This window comes from Primulina eburnea, chromosome 1 (assembly GCF_022965805.1).
Source record: "Primulina eburnea isolate SZY01 chromosome 1, ASM2296580v1, whole genome shotgun sequence".
NCBI classification, from domain to species: Eukaryota; Viridiplantae; Streptophyta; class Magnoliopsida; order Lamiales; family Gesneriaceae; genus Primulina; species Primulina eburnea.
Genome location: NC_133101.1, coordinates 64,939,604 through 64,958,385, shown reverse-complemented (window position 1 = coordinate 64,958,385; position 18,782 = coordinate 64,939,604). Strand labels below are relative to the sequence as shown.

Here is an 18,782-nt window from a genome sequence, read left to right as displayed (position 1 = left end):
CGTTTGTTTGATATTGATAATACGAGGCTTAGTTTTAATACTTTTTGTATTAATCGTAAATTTTTATGAATAAACACCAAATTAGTTTTGATGTGTTGTTCATTCATTGTGTTCACCTCTGTATCCATCAATGAAGTGTCGTTCATCTATTAAATATGTAATTTAAATATGCTTCATCACATTCAATAGATGAGTGACACATTATTGATGAACATGATAAATGAACACCATATCAAAACTCTCTTTATAAATACTCTTTCCGAAATTAAATTACACCGAGTAAATATTAAATGCACAAAATCTATAATTTTTTTTCTTTCTTTCTTCTTTAAGCAAACTAGAAGTCTAATTATACACACATGAATCCAATTAACATGCCCACAAAAATAGGACCATATTGAATATTTGAGGGCAAACTTTTTTAAAAATATAAAATTGCATAAAATTTACCCTCATTTAACATGCGTTTTTTTTTTTGTCAAATATTCTTTTGACCTGGAAATAGGCTTGCACGGTCAATGAGAGAGATGATTTGTTCATAAGTAAATTTTTTGTGATACAGTCTCATTGAAAAAAAACCGCTTGAAAATACATTCCCTATTCTCATCTCAAATATATGAAATTCATATTATTATTTTTCTATTATCTCAAATATATAGCTTAATCTCTATATTTAGTGTTATTTTTATTCTACTTTTATAATATTAATATTTGTGAAAAACAAACAAGTCTGATATTTGAGAGCAAATAGTATAATATAATCTCGTCAAAAACTATCTTTGATGGACACTACCAAATGTATGTGATTCGTCCAAATATATCTTCTTTTGGATTTAAATAGTTTAACTTGATTTTTGTTTGGTATGTTTGTCGGTAAATTTTCTTTTATCGGTTTTTAGAAATAAATAAAAATTAGTAAAAGTCGCTTAAAAATATATGGCATATTTAACGGCATAAGCCAGGGGCCAATTAACAATTTGTTAAAAACGGAGGATCGATTTGCTATACCAGCATTATTTCTTTTTCTGCTGTGTCGATCGGACAATTCCAATGCCTTTTCATCATCACTGATTGAAAAGCAACAGGATTTTTCAGTAGTTTCTTGTTCGATTTTGTCGGAAATGCTAACGAGGTGATGCAAAGGATCGAAAAATGGCGGCTGTAGTTAATATGGAACAATTCGAGGCGTATTTCCAAAGGGCGGATTTGGATCGGGATGGAAGAATCAGCGGAGCTGAAGCTGTTAGTTTCTTCCAGGGATCCAATTTACCCAAAGAAGTCCTTGCTCAGGTTGGTTTCTTACGATAACTTTTATTTGATTCCTGGATTGTTTGTTGGCGAATACATTCGCCGTTATGTGTGATTTGCCGTGTCCATTTTTTGCTCTTTGGAGATGGAAAGTGTTAGTATCGTGCTAAATGATCGTGAGTTTTGGTGTTTGTTTGAATTAGAAAGAGTTGAACAAGAAGTTACCCGATCTAGCTGATTTTTGGATTCAATTGGGGCATAATCTTCAACCTGCCTAATTCTTGAGAAATTAGTACTCGAATTTTATTAGGTTTCTTCTAATTGGAAAATGAAATTTTATTGCGAAAATCATGTAGATTATGTAAGCTGTAGATATGAAGCTCCTCAATAAATCTTTATCTAAACAAGCTTCAATGATGGAGCAGATCTCCATCAAATCAAACAGTCATTTATAATCAAAGCACATAAATATCGAACTGCGCTGACATTGAGGTTACTCGGAGGGCTTATATTCACCACCTACCTCTTTACTCACCTTTGATTTCGAAAGAAGGGAAAGTAACCTGTTGAATATATATTGTGATTTGTGACAATAGCTAACTTCAAACATCAAAACTTCTGCACCATTACTCTTGTTTTTTGTGGTAATTCCATCTAAGGGTACAGCCTGCTTCATGGTCTTTAGACTTATTTTCTTGTGGGATGGATTGAGCTCAACAGTTTTGATAATCCTCTTCATGTTTGGACCTCTGTTAATGGATAACAGAGATTGTATGGTGTGATCATCACAAGCTATTTATTAAGTATTTGCCTCAGAAATCTGATTTTGTCAACAAAAATGGCTCTTTAGATATACATCTGATAGTTTATTTTTGTTGCAGATATGGATGCATGCTGACCAAAATCACATTGGTTACCTCAGCCGTCCTGAATTTTATAATGCACTTAAACTCGTAACAGTAGCTCAAAGCAAGCGAGAATTGACCCCAGAGATTGTGAAAGCAGCATTGTTTGGCCCTGCTTCTGCCAAAATCCCAGCTCCGCGGATAAACCTTGCAGCCACACCTGTGCCACCGTCAAAACCAGCGGCTTCTGTACCTTCTCCACAGGTGGGTGCACCTCCGCTACAATCATCTCAAAACTTTGGACTCAGAGAGCTGGCTCCGTCGAGTACCAGTGTCAACCAGCAGTTTGGACAGGCACCTTTAACTGCTGTCATGAACCCGCAGTTTGGACTGACACCTTCAAGTCATGGCAGGAACCAGCAGTTTAGGCAGGTACAGCCAGGTATGAGCATGCCATTGGGGCAGGCTCAACCTTCAAGCACAAGTATGAACCTACATGGTGGACAGTTACAACCTTCAAGTACAGGAAACCAACAATTTGGACAGGCACCTTCTAGCACAAATATGAACCAGCAGTTTTTCCCTGCTCAAAGTAACCTGTCAATACGACCTCCTTTATCAATGCCTGCTGCTCCTGTGACACATCCACCACAGGGTGCTGGTACCCCAAATATTTCTACTGGTGATAGCATGTTGGGTTCTGGTCTTCCATACTCAAACAATGATTGGCTAGGTGCTAAAACTGGAGCAGCTTCCAGTGGACCAGTATCACAGGTCTTAAACAGAGGAACTAGTCCATCCATTCCTCCAGGAGCTCCAAATCTAATTTCTACATTTTCCTCAACAACTGTTAAAGATCCTAAAGCGATAGTTGGTTCAGGAAATGGATCTATGATGGACCCAATGTTTGGAGGGGATGTGTTCTCTAGCAACCAATCTTCACCTCCGCAGGTTTCCTCCACACCACAAAGTTTTGTGAGTAGTATTCCTACCTCGTCTGCAATTGTTACTGCGAGTTCCATCTCTCAGCCTTCGATGAAACCGGATCCATTTGAAGCCTTACAGAGCACTCTCACTAAACCATCTACTGGCGGTCAGGCTCTGCAGACACCTTCTCTCTCAAAACTCAATCATCAGGTTCCCACTGGAGTAACTTCCTCAGTCTTGTCATCTGGAGTCCCAGATGGTGTGGGAACTTCTACATCAGAGCTGTCCCAGATCTCTTGGCCGAAAATGACACGTGCTAACATTCAAAAGTATGTAAAATTATTTTTGAATGTAGACACCGACAGAGATGAGAGAGTCACTGGTGAGCAAGCGCGCAACCTATTCTTTAGTTGGAGACTACCAAGAGGTATAAAACACCGCTCTTTTATTTCACTCTTTTGATTATTTTTTTATGATCTAAATTCCGGTCTTTATTTGTGAGAATCGGAGGCTACCAAAAGGTTCGGACTTCGGAGTATTACTTTTTATTCCGCTTCTTGCATTTTTTTAAGACTTGACATTTTGGTGTCTTTATGATATTTTTGGCCTTTGGTCTGTTTTTGGATCCTTTGTTGATCCTTCTTGAGTTGAAGGTTCACGCCATACGCGCCCTTTGTTTCAGATGTTAATGTGCCTTGCCCTTAATCATTTCAAATTTTCATTTCTCTAGTAACTTTCTTCTCTTGTAAAGGGACACTCTTGAATTTATCGACTGTCATGGCTTTATGTATCATCTGGACTACCTGTTTGCTGATTATTTAGTTGTACATATGCACTACCAGTCACTGTTTGAAACTTAAGACAAGGACCTATATTCTAGTTAATATGCTCGGGACTCGAACTTCAGATAATGGCCTTGAGAGATATTATGTTCGGATGAGTTGCTCCTGTGGAGTCTCTTGAAGGCTGTATGTATTCTCAGTATTAGATGAACTCTTGTTATTGAGTTGGGAAGAGCAGTTTGTCTGATCCTTGTTGGTTAGCTTTTGTATGGGAAAATAATCAGATCTGATCACTTTGGCCTTTATATGGATCTAGTTTATCCAATGAAAAGGGTGGAACTAACAGCACCCTGCCATTTTAATATGGTTGCATTGTATTTTTTTCCTTTTATGAAGTGATGTCAATGGCGTATGAGTCTTAAACTCTTTTAGCATTTGCGTGTAGTTTTATGGTTCAACTTAGCCGACCTATGGTTTAATTATAGCAAAATATGGAAACTACAATGTTGTCTGGTCCAGATCCTTAAGTTTCCAAGCAGATCCCCTAGTCATCTGCTTTCAAGAATCTGGCACCACACAACGATCTACACTTAATTATATCAAATTTTTATATGAAATCATTCTTATTTATGTTATTTGTGACCTTTTCCAGAGGTTTTAAAGCAGGTTTGGGATTTGTCGGATCAAGATAATGATAGTGCACTTTCTTTGAGGGAGTTTTGCATTGCTCTCTATTTAATGGAGCGGTACAGAGAAGGCCACACCCTTCCGCCTATGCTTCCTAACAGTGTCATGCTTGACGAAAATCTGTTGGCTTTGGCTGGTCCACCCACTGGTTTCGGAGGCACTGGGTGGGGCCCTTCTTCTGGTATTGGTTTGCTTTCCTCTTCATTTGAATTTCATTTCTATCATTTTTTTAAATCTTGTGTTCTTTGCTTTTAGGCTTAAGACCACCGCAGGGTTTACCTGGTGCCCAACCTGTTGCACCTGTTGGTGTGAGACCTCCAGTGCAGCCAATGTACTCTCATGCTGATGGATCAATACAAACCAATCAACAAAATGCTAGGGGTCCTGTGATAGATAATTTTCATGCTAACGAACCCAGTAATGTGGGGGAGAATTTTTTTGATTCTAAGGATCGGGAGCCTAAGGAAAACAATGAAAAGGTACCTTTTCATTCTTCCTCTAACTTCTTTTTCTGTAGCAATGTTGAATTATGCACAGGACTAAGTTTTGGCTTGCTGCTTTGAATGATCGTGACCTGAATGGCTTTCATATTATCCTTTCTTACAACTGAATTCCTTGTGAGTGAATGAAGTTTTAGCTTGCTGAAAAATGAAATGAAAATAGGAAAAAAGGTTACAATTTTGTTCACGCATTTACACTTCAAGAGACATAAGGTAGTATAATTTGATAAAAATAGTCAATAACTTTATGATACATAAGCCATATAATAAATTCAGATTTGTGTGCGTAAAGTTTTTTTAATTGTCCAAAAGAAACTACTTCTAGCGATTATGTGAATAAATATTCGAGAATGAGTAATACTAAATTAAGTTGGCTTTGGTAACTTTTGGATTACAGAAAAAAAATTAGACAAACCTGTAAAATTGAAAAAGAGTAAATTACTTAAAAGTTGTCAGACTTCTCATCTAAATAATTAGTTTGAAATCATTTATATGTTACAATTTTATGTTGGAAAAAAAATTTCATTCATCAGAATTTGGATTAATGAAGCATACAATGGCCCATGCGATTTTCCTCTTGTTCTTTGCAGACTTCTGCAAGGATTTGATTTCTCCTTCGCCCCTGCTGTTTTTCATAGCTAAATCGAGTTTTTTTTCAATATAACGGAGAAGAAAATTTATGATAATTCTTATAATACTGGCTGATTGTTTTTTTATTATTGATAGGTTGAAAACAAGGAAGACATGCTTTTGGATTCCAAGGAGAAGCTCGTATTCTACCGAGCTAAAATGCAAGACCTCGTGAGTTACTATACAGGAACACTTCCTTTAGTTTCATTATTGTAGAGTCACAATTGTATTTGGGTTAACTTCCTTTTTACCCTGGGAAAAAAATTAATATTTTGAAAACAAAATACACTGAAGGACATTGCTAGGTCGCTTTTTCTGTACTTTGATTTCCTTGTTTATCCAAAATTACCTCTCAGGTTTTGTACAAAAGTAGATGTGATAATCGCCTCAATGAAATTACAGAAAGAGCTAGAGCAGACAAGGGCGAGGTATGCTTTGAAATCGAAGAAATATGCTTCACCATTGAACTTGCACCTTTTTTCCAATTTACTTTGGGTCTCTGCGTATTTTACTTTTACATTATGAAAATAAATTCACTAAATTTTCAGTCAGAGTTGCTGGAAAAGAAATATCAAGAGAAGTACAAGCAAGTTGCTGAAATTCATTCCAAATTAACTATTGAAGAAGCTTCATTTCGTGAAATTCAGGTAACTCGCATGGGTCCTTTAAGTGGCGCAATGTTTATCCAATTTTTTTCTTGGTTGGCTGAGCCAGCATGCTATTCAATATCAATATAGAAATCGGTGGAAGAATTTCATTAAGGTGGAAATTGTAGGAGGGTATTGGTTGATATGGAAATTTTTACATGTTCCATTTTATGGTAATATTTTCTGTAATATTGGTCACCAGGAAACAACTATCCACTGATATTCTGGAAAATTATGAGAAACTTGTATGCTTCCGGCACTGCACCTTCTCCAAGCTAACCTACTACTTCTGCAATCAATGCTACCTCCGAAGGCCAATAACTACTTTTGACTACATTCTTGTTTCCTGCCCTTCTCTCCTCCCAAACCACGGCCACTGACATCTCCTAAGTCCAGTCTCTACCCTGGTCCCAGCTAAATTCACAATGACCTTCCTCAACCCATTCATGATCAGCCTCTACTGTGTCAGCCACCTTGCTGTCATCTTCATGCAATGACTCGAGTATTCATGCAAAGACTCGAGTATAGTTTGCACTTATTCCATTAGGTTTGTTTGGTTTTGTTTTTGGAGTCTTGGGCAAAGAGTTTTGGAGAAGGAAATAATATGTACTTGGTTTGGTTTTAGGTAGGGATGTAAACAAACCAAACCGTTCGTGAGCTATTCGGAGCTCGGCTCGATAAAAAGCTTGTTTGAGTTCGTTTGTTAATCATATCAAATCAAGCTCAAGCTCGATTTTGAGCTCGACAACTTAATCAAAACAAGCTCAAGCCTAAGCGTATTCGGCTCGTGAGCTCGCAAACATGTTCGTTAATAGGCTCGCGAGCTAGAACTCGGCTCGTTTAGGTGGCTTGTCAGCTCGAGCTTGACTCATTTGTTGAATTGACAAATAAAAATATTAGTACTAATAAAAGATAAACTTGTATGTCTAAGATAAAATTGAATTTGTTCATAGATATATTTAATTTTAACAAGCTCGAATCAAGCTCAAATTCGAGCTCAATTGTATGTTTTACGAGCTCGAAAACGAGCCGAGCTCAAGTTAGGCTTGTTAAATATGATAAACGAGCAATTAATAAACCAAGCTCGAGCCCGACCTGATTAACATCATAAACGAGCTTTTAACGAGTCGAACTCGAGCTTTTCACAAGTTTAGTAATTTCAAGATAAGTCGAATTCTAGCCTGATGATAAAAACTCGAATAAAGCTCGAGTTTGAGTTCGAGCTCTATCAATCTTAAACGAGTCAAACTCAAGCCAGACGATAAAAGCTCGAATCAAGTCGCTCGAGCTTGAGCTTGAATTAATCTTAAACGAGTCAAGCTCAAGCCTGATACTGTTCGGCTTGGTTTGGATCATTTACCTCCCTAGTTTTAGGAAAACAAAATTGCTAGTGTGGATGTTATCAGAAACTGTTTGATAAAATTATTTGAAATATTAAATAATCTCGTTTTTAGTTATAGTACGATATAATAATAAATTGAAAATGATGAAAAGTTGAGTTAGAAGTAATTATAATATTGGAGATGTAAAAATGAGTGATTTATTTTGGAGAAAGAAAACGAAGTTAATGACAGCGGTTGTGAAAATGTGTTGTTGAACAAGTATTTGTTTGTGAATTTACCTCTATAGTTTTTTCTTATCATAAGTTTTTGAATTGATTTTATTTAAGAAAGAAAAGAACCAAAATTTGGTGAATGTGAGTTGAATGCCAACTTTGAGTTGGTCATATCAAACACACAACCTTACTCTACAATTATTGTGTCCATTCATAATAACTGCATAAAATTACTGCCTAAAACCCATCCCGGCTCTCCAAGAATCATTTGACATTGAGTACTATGTATTGCATGTTTAGGCAAGGAAGATGGAGTTACAGCAGGCAATTGTAAAAATGGAACAGGGTGGAAGTGCAGATGGTATCCTTCAGGTTGTTATTGCATGTATGCTAGGATGCATATTTGGGTTTTACAACCTGTGTACAGTTTTTGATGAACTTTTTGGTTTGTCTAGGTGCGTGCTGATCGTATTCAATCAGATCTTGAGGAACTATTGAAGGCATTGGCTGATCAGGTCAAGAAATTTGATGTACAGATAAAGTCATCTGCATTAATCGAGCTTCCCCCTGGTAATCCTTTCAACTAATGTTTTCCCGTGGTTTTATTTTCTTGTTGTTCACATCTCATTTTTTTTGTTAGCCAGACACTTAGTGCATGAATGGTATGAATGAATGTAATAAGAAATGAATGGAATCAATATTGGAATGGAATGAAGATGTTTCATTCCAATTATTGGTACCGAAAGAAATGAAAAAAGAATGTAATGAAATTATTTTAATAATAAAATATTTTTTAATTAAAAATTCAAAATAATAGCTTGCTCAAGAAATATTCTTGTTATTGTTATTATTATTATTGTTAAAATAATAATTATTGATTCTTTATTAATTATTTTAAAATTAACGTTATGACCTATATTTTTAATATTTTATTTGATAAAATAGCTATCATTCAATGAAATATTATAATAATCATTATCAAATAAATATTTATTTTATGTTTTTATTTTTATTATATATTTATATATTAATATTATTATCATGATTATTGACTTGTTATTATATTATTTTAATTATTAATATTAACATCATTATTAAGTTTGCATCATTTTATTATTAATAAAGGTATATATATTTTTTTTTATTGTTTGTATATTTATTATATAATGTTTTATGTATTATTATTATTATTATTATTATTATTATTATTATTTTAAATTTTAATGATTATGATGAATATATTGATTTAAATTAGTTAAATTAAATAATGTAATTTTTTTGTAAAATTGGTAAGAATTGTTTGTGGGAATGTTAATTCCCATCTAAAATGTATGGAATGATAGGATTGGTCATTTCCGTTGGACTTACCAAGCATGGTATATGGAATGCTCATTCCCATTGGACCTACCAAGCATGTCCTTGGTATTTTTGTTGCATCTCTTCATATTGATCCAAGAATTTATATATAATTTAACTCTTTGAAGATTGTCTTCTCAGTGTTGCTATGCATTGATGTAACTAGATGGATGTCAAACTAAAAACTAGTATATTATTAGGTTGTAAAACTTGATGCCTCTGCGCTTTCAGAACTCACCCAAAAAAATTAATCACTTCTTATGTAAATCATTGTTATATGAACTTGAGAGAAGCCCTTTCCTTGTGGGTAAATAGGTAATCATGATGAGTATAAATTGGAAAGATGCACTGTACATCTCTTCCATCTTTATGCAGTTTCTAGGGGCATACAATGCATACATTCTATATATAAAAATGCAATTTAACCTTTCTAAGCTGGTTGGAGGGTTTCTGGTTGATCACTTTTGTAAATAATCCAACGACCAATTTTTCACATTCAATCTCAAAAACTTAGTAGTAGGCAAACTTCCTTATCTTTGAGGGATTGAAGAACAAGTATTTCTTTCGTGTATGGTTCCTATTTATGATGTCGAACTGATTATTTTTCAAGGTTGGCAACCTGGGATCCCAGAGGTAGCAGAGATTTGGGATGAAGAGTGGGACAAATTTGAAGATGAAGGTTTGACATCTTTTGCTCATTTCCTAACATTTTGCTCTTCTCATTGGCACCGGTTTCTTTGTCCACCTGCACAACTGTAAATAATATCCTTATTGTGTGGGACATGGCTTATTTGTTACTGCCAGGATTTTCATTCGATCTTACTGCTCCTGCAAATGAAAAGCCAGAATCCATTCAGAGAGAAAATTCTTCCCCAACCCCGACATTATCCCCTGAATCAGTGCCAAATGGTGATGCAACACCTGAAAAATTCTTCAGTGTGGAGCCTAGTGCCTTTGAGACAGGATCAATATTCAGCGCAGAAGAATCAAACAGCCCCCAAGGAAGTCCAGGGAGGCAAGCATATGATAGTCCATCACCAGAATCTTCGGAGAACCATTTCCGGAAAAGCTCTGACGGAGATGCTGAGACTAGCAGGTTTTTTGTGTTTCATCTCTATACAAAATCACATTAAAACAGCTTTTTTGTATTTTGCCAGTAGTGTGAAGGTCTCAACGCTAACTCTTTCCTTGCTGGCTTGCCTTTTGTTCTTGTTTGGCTCCTCAGAAGCTTTGAAGAAACAACTTGGGGTAATTTTGATAATAATGACGATATTGATTCGGTCTGGGGCTTCAACGCTAAGGCAAGTGTCCTTGGTTGTGCAATGTCATATTATGTTTGTGACCAAAAAGTTTACGCTCGATCGAGAATGACCGCATGGAATGGAGTTGTATGTCCGAACAGTTTACATGGTTCTTTTTTTTACCTGGCAGGAATCGGATCATGGGAGGCACGAAGAGAAATATTTCTTCGGTTCTAATGATTTTGGTGCAAGTCCAGACAAAACCAATTCCCCTCAAGCCAGTAGTTCGTTTCAGAATAATGGCCTCTATACCTTTGAGGATTCGGTTACTGGAACTCCGGCGTCAAGGGCTGGCAATTCCCCTTCAAGATACAGCATTGAATCGAAAGATCCTTTCTTTGACAATTTTTCAAGGTATGACTCCTTCAATGTGCAAGATTCAGACCCTTCTCCCCATCGGAAAAACCTCACTAGGTTCGACTCTGTAAGTAGCACGGGTGGTTTCGATCACAGCCGTGAATTTTCATTTGACGATTCTGATCCATTTGCCTCGAGTGGTCCATTTAAGGTTTCTTCTGAAACTACCAAAAAAGATTCTGAAAAATGGGGCGGTTTCTAGCTCTTGTCATCATATTATATTCTTGGATATATACACGAGCCTTGGTACATCAGATCTTATCAGCGTTTGATCGTGCAGACACATTATAGTTGACACCCGATGGCTTTTATAGGTATCATTATTTCATCATCTGATATCGAATATTGCTCATACAAGTCATTGACACAAAAGTTCCATACCTTTAGGACGACCTATCATTTTTGTCCGAGCATACTTGTTTTAAGTCTCGTCTTTATGGATGTCTGCGAATGAATTTTCTGCGAAAAAACATTTCTTTGTATATTTCATTATATTGCAATATTTGTGTGTGGTTTTTCTACATTTTATATCTTCACCTGTCACTTTTACCTTCTGTCTCCTGTTACCTGTATGATCCTGAATTGTGTGTTTATACAATATTTTTTTAAATATATAACTTATAAGTGGTTTTCTTTAATTTATTTAAATAGATTTTGAGTTTTAAATTTTTTTATTATAGATCATGGATTTAATTTGATAGTGGCATTTGTGTAAAATTATATTAATGAAATTGTTTTTTTTATTTACTTAAAAAATTTTGCCCCAGATATGGATTTAATAAGAGAGTGTGTAAAATTGGTTTTTTTCCCCTTATCTTGAATCACAAGTCTTTGTAGTGTAAGACTTAAAAGAGAAATATTTTTAAAAAAATACAATTGGTCCAACTATTCTCGACTCTTGTTACTTAATATTTCACTTTCACATGCACACACATCAATATAATCAAGAGGCAAAGACGGTGTATCATATTATGCGTCGTATTAACTTGAGCAAGATCACCTGTCAATTGAGTTGACAAGGTTTTTCGGTTATATTTAAGAACATGTTCGATATATAAAACAATGTCATATATCATAAATATGAAGATTGTGGATATTTTTGGAAATTTAAATGATTAGGGAGCCCAAATAAACATTTGGAGGAATAAAAAATGTGGAGAAATTTATGTTCTAGGGAGAAGAGTTATTAATAATTTGCTTTATATGTATATCAATATTTTCTTTTTATTTTTTCTTACTATTTCAATTAAAAAATTAATAATATATTTCATTTTAAATTTTGTTTAAAAAACTATTTTTATTTTTATTTTTTTACGAAATACGTGTATTGTGTGTGTAATGAGTGTCTCGATCGTTAATATATATATAAACCCGATTTTTCAAGTAAACACATTTCTGTCTAAATTATAATAAAAATTTACATTCACATTTTTAGAAATTATAATTATAAAAATTAATATAATAGGCAGCAGAGTATTGTGTGTGTGTGTGCGCGTTGTGACGTGAATCAACAAACCTTAAACTTCGTCAGCTCAGTGTGTATTTTATACGGGACAATAAAAAATATACGACTCATTTTAAATTTAATTAATACAAAGGGATTTTGACTTTTTAAAATCGAAAAAAGAGAGTTGACTGCTATTAATTAGGTGAGTTCATTTATTAGGTCATTAATTAGATAGTTCTGGCTATTGTCTCGAGTGGGTCGAGATGCCTCGACCCATAGTGGGTCTAGGTGGCATATTTATAATATAGCATATTTCTTTAAATTCATACTATTGTCTATAATATAATAATCTTATCTAGGTTTTGTAGGTTATACGATCAAGAGAAGACGTGGAAGGAAAAAACAAAACAGATTTCCATCTGTAGGAGAATTTGGTAGAAGATAAGATTGAATGATATGTAATTTGTTTGAATTTAAATATAATCAATTTGATTTTATTAATATGTAATGTGTTTGTGGTGAATTTTTAATTTTGGTGTGGGTCGAAGTGAACAAGATTGTAATGTGTGTAGTAAATTTTTAAATTTGGGTCGTACGAGTGGTAAATTATTTCAATTTCGGGACGAGTAGGGTCGAGTGATAATGTTAGAAGTTTGGTTTAGGATTTTGTTTAGGGTTTGGGTCGAGATGGTCGAGTAGGTAGGAAATTTTTGATATTTTTGAGTTTTAATCATTTTATAATATATAATTCACTTTATATATGATTAGAATGTAATATATATATAAAAATCTATTTGTGTAAACATTAGTTATATGTTATAATTTAAGTATGGTAGTTAAAAAATTCATAACAAGTGGAAGAATTTATCTCTTATTCTAACAATGTGGGTTGAATTTATACTCGACTAAAAATCTTAACAAATTTTATAATTCCACTGAAATTCATAACAAATTTTATAATAATAGAACTAAAAAAATGCATAACAAATTTCATTACATATTCACTTTAATGAATGCATATCGAAGCATATGAAATTAATGTTTATTGTATATAAACATTAACAAATTTTATAATTCTACTAAAATTCTTAACAGATTTTATAATAATATAATTAAAAAATTCATAACAAATTTCATTACATGTTCACTTTAATGTAATGAATGTATATCAAAACATATGAAATTAATGTTTATTGTATATAAACATTAACAAATTTTTTAAATTATACTAAAATTTTTAACAAATTTTATAATAATATGCTTCTCGACCCATTTATTACAATATATTAAAATCTATATAGATTTTACAGTATATATATATATATATATATATATCTTATGGGTCGAGAAGCCAAAATTATGCTTCTCGACCCATCTCAACCCACGCTACCCACCAAAATTGGGTCGCGTGGGTCGAGTATAATCTCGATCCAATTTTGTGACGAGTCATAACCCTCGACCCAGTTTTGATTGGAATTGTTATAATACTTAGCATATAAAATTAAATTACCAAATTGAGTGTACTGCACCAAATATTCTATCTCTTTTTTATTTAAAAATGATACAATCTTCTTACATATTTAACGTATCTTGATCATAAAGTTAACTTGCATTCAAAAAATTGATTCCTTCTAAGTTTAGCGGGAAAGTAAACTTATATAAAAAATAAACAAAAAAGATTATTAGTTGTATAAATTTAAAACAAAACAAAATTATTAATTGTAAAAAGTTAAAATTAATGAGTCGCGAAGTCTTCACGTCACGACCCCGGATGATGAAGCCCACGACCCTAAGTCTTGGGTATGAAGCACTTGTGCTTCACAAAGTAGGGTGGTACCCAATTTTGGGTTGTGAAGTTCAACTTTGGGTGGCGAAGCACAAGCACCAAGTGCTTCACGACCCAGAAGCCAAGGGTCGACTTCACGACCCATGGTTTCAGGATCCAGGGTGAATCTTTTTACTTTGGATTGTGAATATTGACGAGATTCAATAAATTTCATATCTAAAAAAATAAATTTTTTACCAATACGTGATTTTTTTGTTGGATTTGTTATAGAAGAATAACTTGTAGACTCATTGTTAATTGTTAGCCAAAAAATGAGAGCATGGAAGGTTGAGAAGAGAAAAACAATTTTGTGAAGAGTCGAGAAAAATTGAGTCGAGTAAATTTTTTTATTTAATTATATTATAAATTTTATTATATAAAAATTAAAATATACTAATAAAAAAATAGTTTTAAACCAAAAATAAAAAAATAAAGAGTAAGTCTCATGTGAGATCGTCTCACGGATCTTAATCTGTGAGACGGGTCAACTCTACCCATATTTACAATAAAAAGTAATATTCTTAGCATAAAAAGTGATACTTTTTCATTGATAATCCAAATAAGATATCCGTCTCACAAATACGAACTCGTAAGATCAGTCTCACACAAACTTTCGTCGAAAATAAATTACATTGACTCCTCTTTCTTAATAAACTCTTGCGTCACTTCCGTTTTCCTCATTTCCCCTATTTTATACTCTCCATTCATTCCATTCTGTTCCCTTCATCTTCGACGAACCCTAGCTTCAATCTTTGCCTTTGATCTTTTCCGCGCTACTATCCCTCAGTAATCATCTCATTCACCATGGCTTCACGGAGGCTGCTAGCCTCATTCCTCCGATCCGCCGCTAGCCGTGCTTCTAGATCCCCATTCTCAGCCGTCCCCAAGACGCGGACACATCGCCCCGCTCCCTGTTGGCTACTTCCTTCACCGCTTCGCCGCTCACTACGCGACGTCATCCGCGGCTTCCACACCTTCAGCTCCACCCCCGTCCAAGAGTGAAACCGGAGGGAAAATCATCGACGAGTTTACTGGTCAGGGCTCGATTGGGAAGGTATGTCAGGTTATCGGAGCCGTTGTCGATGTGAGATTTGAAGAAGGTTTGCCTCCAATTTTGACGGCTTTGGAGGTTTTGGATAATCAGATCAGGCTTGTTTTGGAGGTGGCGCAGCACTTGGGTGAGAGTGTGGTGAGATGTATTGCTATGGATGGGACTGAAGGGTTGGTTCGAGGCCAGCGAGTGCTTAACACTGGTTCCCCCATCACCGTGAGCGACATTATTTTTCCTTTGATGCTTGGATACGCTGGTGTTCCTGTTCCTATTTACAGTTAATCGGATTGTTGATTGGTCTTTTAACTTCACGTACAACGACTATTCCTTTCAATCCTTCCATAGATTTTGGTTGGGAGAGTAAGGAAAAAAATTAAGCTTTGCCGTCTGTGAATTAAAGCCAATGATTTTGCATTTCCCAATTACAAAACTTGGAGTTTCTTTTCCAGTTTATGCTGAATATGAGAAAATTTGTAAGCTTTTCCGTTTCAGACTGTAGCTAATGATTATGTTATCAAAAACCAAACACGGAATTGGTGCGTCCATGTATGAAGTTAGGATATTTTATACCATATATGCATGCGATGTATTTAGTTATGATTTTTATTCACTTTGTTGAATCATAGGTGCCTGTTGGCCGAGCCACTCTTGGTCGTATTATCAATGTCATTGGGGAGCCTATAGATCATAGAGGCGACATTAGTAAGTGACGTGCTGCCTTTTAGCTGCAACCACTTAAGTGATTAAAGGCGGTTTCCCCTTTGCTAACAAATGAACAATGTTGCAGAAACTGAACACTTTTTACCAATTCACCGCGAAGCTCCTGCCTTTGTGGAGCAAGCAACAGAGCAACAAATTCTTGTCACGGGTATCAAGGTGATTTCTGAATTCTAATCAATCTAATCGTGACACATGTTCTCATTGATATGTTTTCCTTACTTCCCTTCATTCAACCGCTTTATGTGAATTTTATGTTTATAGATACACATTACTTTTTTCCTAACTCAGGTTGTTGACCTTCTTGCACCTTACCAAAGAGGAGGGAAAATTGGGCTGTTTGGTGGTGCTGGTGTAGGAAAGACTGTACTTATTATGGAACTGATTAACAACGTTGCAAAAGCTCATGGTTGGTTCCTAGTTGATGCGATATGTGTTAAATCTTTGGTTGCATATGTTTATCTCACTTCTGCATAATTTTATTGCAGGTGGTTTCTCTGTCTTTGCCGGTGTGGGAGAACGTACCCGAGAGGGTAATGATTTGTACAGAGAAATGATTGAGAGTGGTGTCATTAAGCTAGGTGACAAGCAGGTTCACACCCACTTTGATCAATTTCCTCTCTGGTTTGATGTTACTTTTTATCCCATTATGTTTTCTCCTTTTTCTTGTTATTAGGCTGATAGCAAATGTGCTCTGGTCTACGGTCAAATGAATGAACCCCCTGGTGCTCGTGCTCGAGTCGGACTGACTGGACTGACTGTGGCTGAACATTTTCGAGATGCGGAAGGGCAAGATGTGCTCCTCTTCATTGACAACATTTTCCGTTTTACCCAGGTGGTTGCATGCTCAAAATCATTCTCAAAATGGTTCTTTATGTTCATGACATGTGTTACTAATTTTTTTAATCATTACCAGGCTTGTGTTGCTGTGGTTTTTTAACCATTTTTGTTATGACTCATACAGGCTAACTCGGAAGTATCCGCTTTGCTTGGACGGATCCCATCTGCTGTTGGTTATCAACCTACTTTGGCTACAGATCTTGGTGGCCTTCAAGAACGTATTACTACAACCAAGAAAGGTTCAATTACATCCGTCCAAGCCATTTATGTGCCAGCTGATGACTTGACAGATCCAGCTCCTGCAACAACCTTTGCTCACTTGGATGCCACGACTGTGTTATCTCGACAGGTATAGATGCTTTCTTTAAGTTACTAAAGGAAACATTGTTCGACTGTTCATGACTTGATTGTTTTTATTCTTGTTATTTGAATCAGATTTCTGAGCTTGGTATCTATCCTGCTGTCGATCCTTTGGACTCAACATCTCGAATGCTTTCTCCTCACATCCTGGGGGAGGAACATTACAATACTGCTCGTGGTGTACAGAAAGTCCTTCAAAATTACAAGAATCTTCAAGATATTATTGCTATTCTTGGAATGGATGAGCTCAGCGAAGATGACAAATTGACTGTTGCCCGTGCCCGCAAAATTCAGCGGTTCTTGAGCCAGCCTTTTCATGTTGCAGAAGTTTTTACTGGTGCCCCCGGGAAGTATGTGGAGTTGAAAGAAAGTATTACAAGCTTTCAGGTAAAGTGTTGTCCTTTTAAGCTTATGCTAGGCTCGCTCTACTCATTTCTACTATTTTTATCACTTCACCTGGACTTGCAGAGTTATACCCAATATTGTAGGACATGATGTGTCTGATCATTGATGTATTTTCTAAGATTGAATGTCTAACTCTCCTCGCTGTCAGAGCTTTTGTGCGCTTCATGTTCATATCTTATTAATTTTTTTGGTGAATGTAAAAAAAGGTCTATAGAGTAGAATTAAATTTATTATGCATAAGTAAATTAAATAAACATTCAAAATTAAAAACATGAGAAAATTTAGTGTGTAGAATGTAGGTCGGTTCTTTTTGGCAATTGTTGTATGTGAGATAGCAAAGAGACAAAATGGATAAAGAAACCATTCTTTTAATTACGTGGATGCACATATGAGCGTCTTCTTCAGGCCCTTACTCAATGATCATCCCCTGTCGAACATGGTCCTATTTGTTTTGCTAGTGTCATTACAGGTTTTTTGTGATTATTGGTTAACCATTGCTTATGACTTTCAGTAATATGATATCTTCGTTCATACTGCCTCCTTTACTGTCTGTATTTTGGATCTGCTTTGGTCAAATTGTCATCAGTTTTCACATTGACATGCGGTGTTATTACTTTTAACAGGGAGTATTAGATGGAAAGTATGATGATCTTTCCGAACAATCATTTTACATGGTAGGAGGAATTGAAGAGGTAATTGCCAAGGCCGAGAAGATTGCCAAGGAATCTGCTGCTTAGATACATCAGAGTCTCGATGACTTCCTCTTCTCCCCCTCTGCTGATATTTTCGAAAATAATTTAGTTCATGGCAGTAACACCAGCATAAAGAGTTTTTGGACTAAATTTTCGGACTTTTTTTTTTCTGTCTTGTGTGGCTGTGCTAGTCATACGGTGGTGGAGCTAAACCTCCCTCCCTGCCGAGCCCCCATCTGTTTTAGTACGTCAATCAATAAGGGAGTTAAGACTGGGACGAACGTAGTATACTTTTGTCACATTTATTTCCAGAGCTATTGGTTGCTCTCACTGGGGAAGGTTTTCTACTATGTTTTTATCAATTTGCACGTTCTGATTTCTGAGTATCAACGTGGTCGATGCATTGTGAGACTACCTTCTTGATTGCATCTTGAAAAAATTCTTTTCATTTTGCCGTCTCTCACGTGCTCTCATTCATGCTGCAACAATATGACTGGGAACAGACAACTTGACCTCGAATTCAGGGTTCAGTTCTTGAAATCTAAGACAAGCCGAACGTTTAAGTTTGGTAGCAACCACACATCACTCGTGTGCTAGTTCTTGTTCCAAC

At 35.5% G+C, this 18,782-nt stretch overlaps 1 protein-coding gene and 1 pseudogene across 2 annotated transcripts; both read left to right on the top strand.

Moving 5' to 3' along the window:
- The first annotated feature begins 994 nt into the window (after positions 1–994).
- On the top strand, positions 995–11,365 carry LOC140842295 (uncharacterized). Of its 2 annotated transcripts, none has more exons than XM_073210085.1 (13): positions 995–1,290; positions 2,130–3,447; positions 4,455–4,670; positions 4,745–4,968; positions 5,716–5,790; positions 5,976–6,047; positions 6,168–6,266; positions 8,122–8,193; positions 8,277–8,391; positions 9,788–9,856; positions 9,982–10,273; positions 10,406–10,478; positions 10,609–11,365. In XM_073210085.1, the coding sequence occupies exons 1-13, from the start codon at positions 1,153–1,155 to the stop codon at positions 11,035–11,037; spliced, it is 3,192 nt and encodes a 1,063-aa protein (XP_073066186.1). In that variant the 5' UTR covers positions 995–1,152; the 3' UTR covers positions 11,038–11,365. The 2 variants fall into 2 exon arrangements, with proteins under 2 accessions (XP_073066186.1, XP_073066178.1); XM_073210077.1 differs by having other exon boundaries at positions 996–1,290; positions 10,403–10,478.
- A 3,414-nt stretch (positions 11,366–14,779) lies between these two features.
- Positions 14,780–18,558, top strand: LOC140842291 (ATP synthase subunit beta, mitochondrial-like; annotated as a pseudogene).
- The last annotated feature ends 224 nt before the right edge of the window (positions 18,559–18,782 follow it).

Coding starts and splice junctions, on each gene's coding strand:
- LOC140842295 (XM_073210077.1), top strand. CDS start 1,153: ATGGCGGCTGTAGTTAATATGGAACAATTCGAGGCGTATTTCCAAAGG. Junction 6,048..6,167: donor CTAGAGCAGACAAGGGCGAG/GTATGCTTTGAA, acceptor CTAAATTTTCAG/TCAGAGTTGCTGGAAAAGAA. Junction 10,274..10,402: donor GGAGATGCTGAGACTAGCAG/GTTTTTTGTGTT, acceptor TTGGCTCCTCAG/AAGCTTTGAAGAAACAACTT.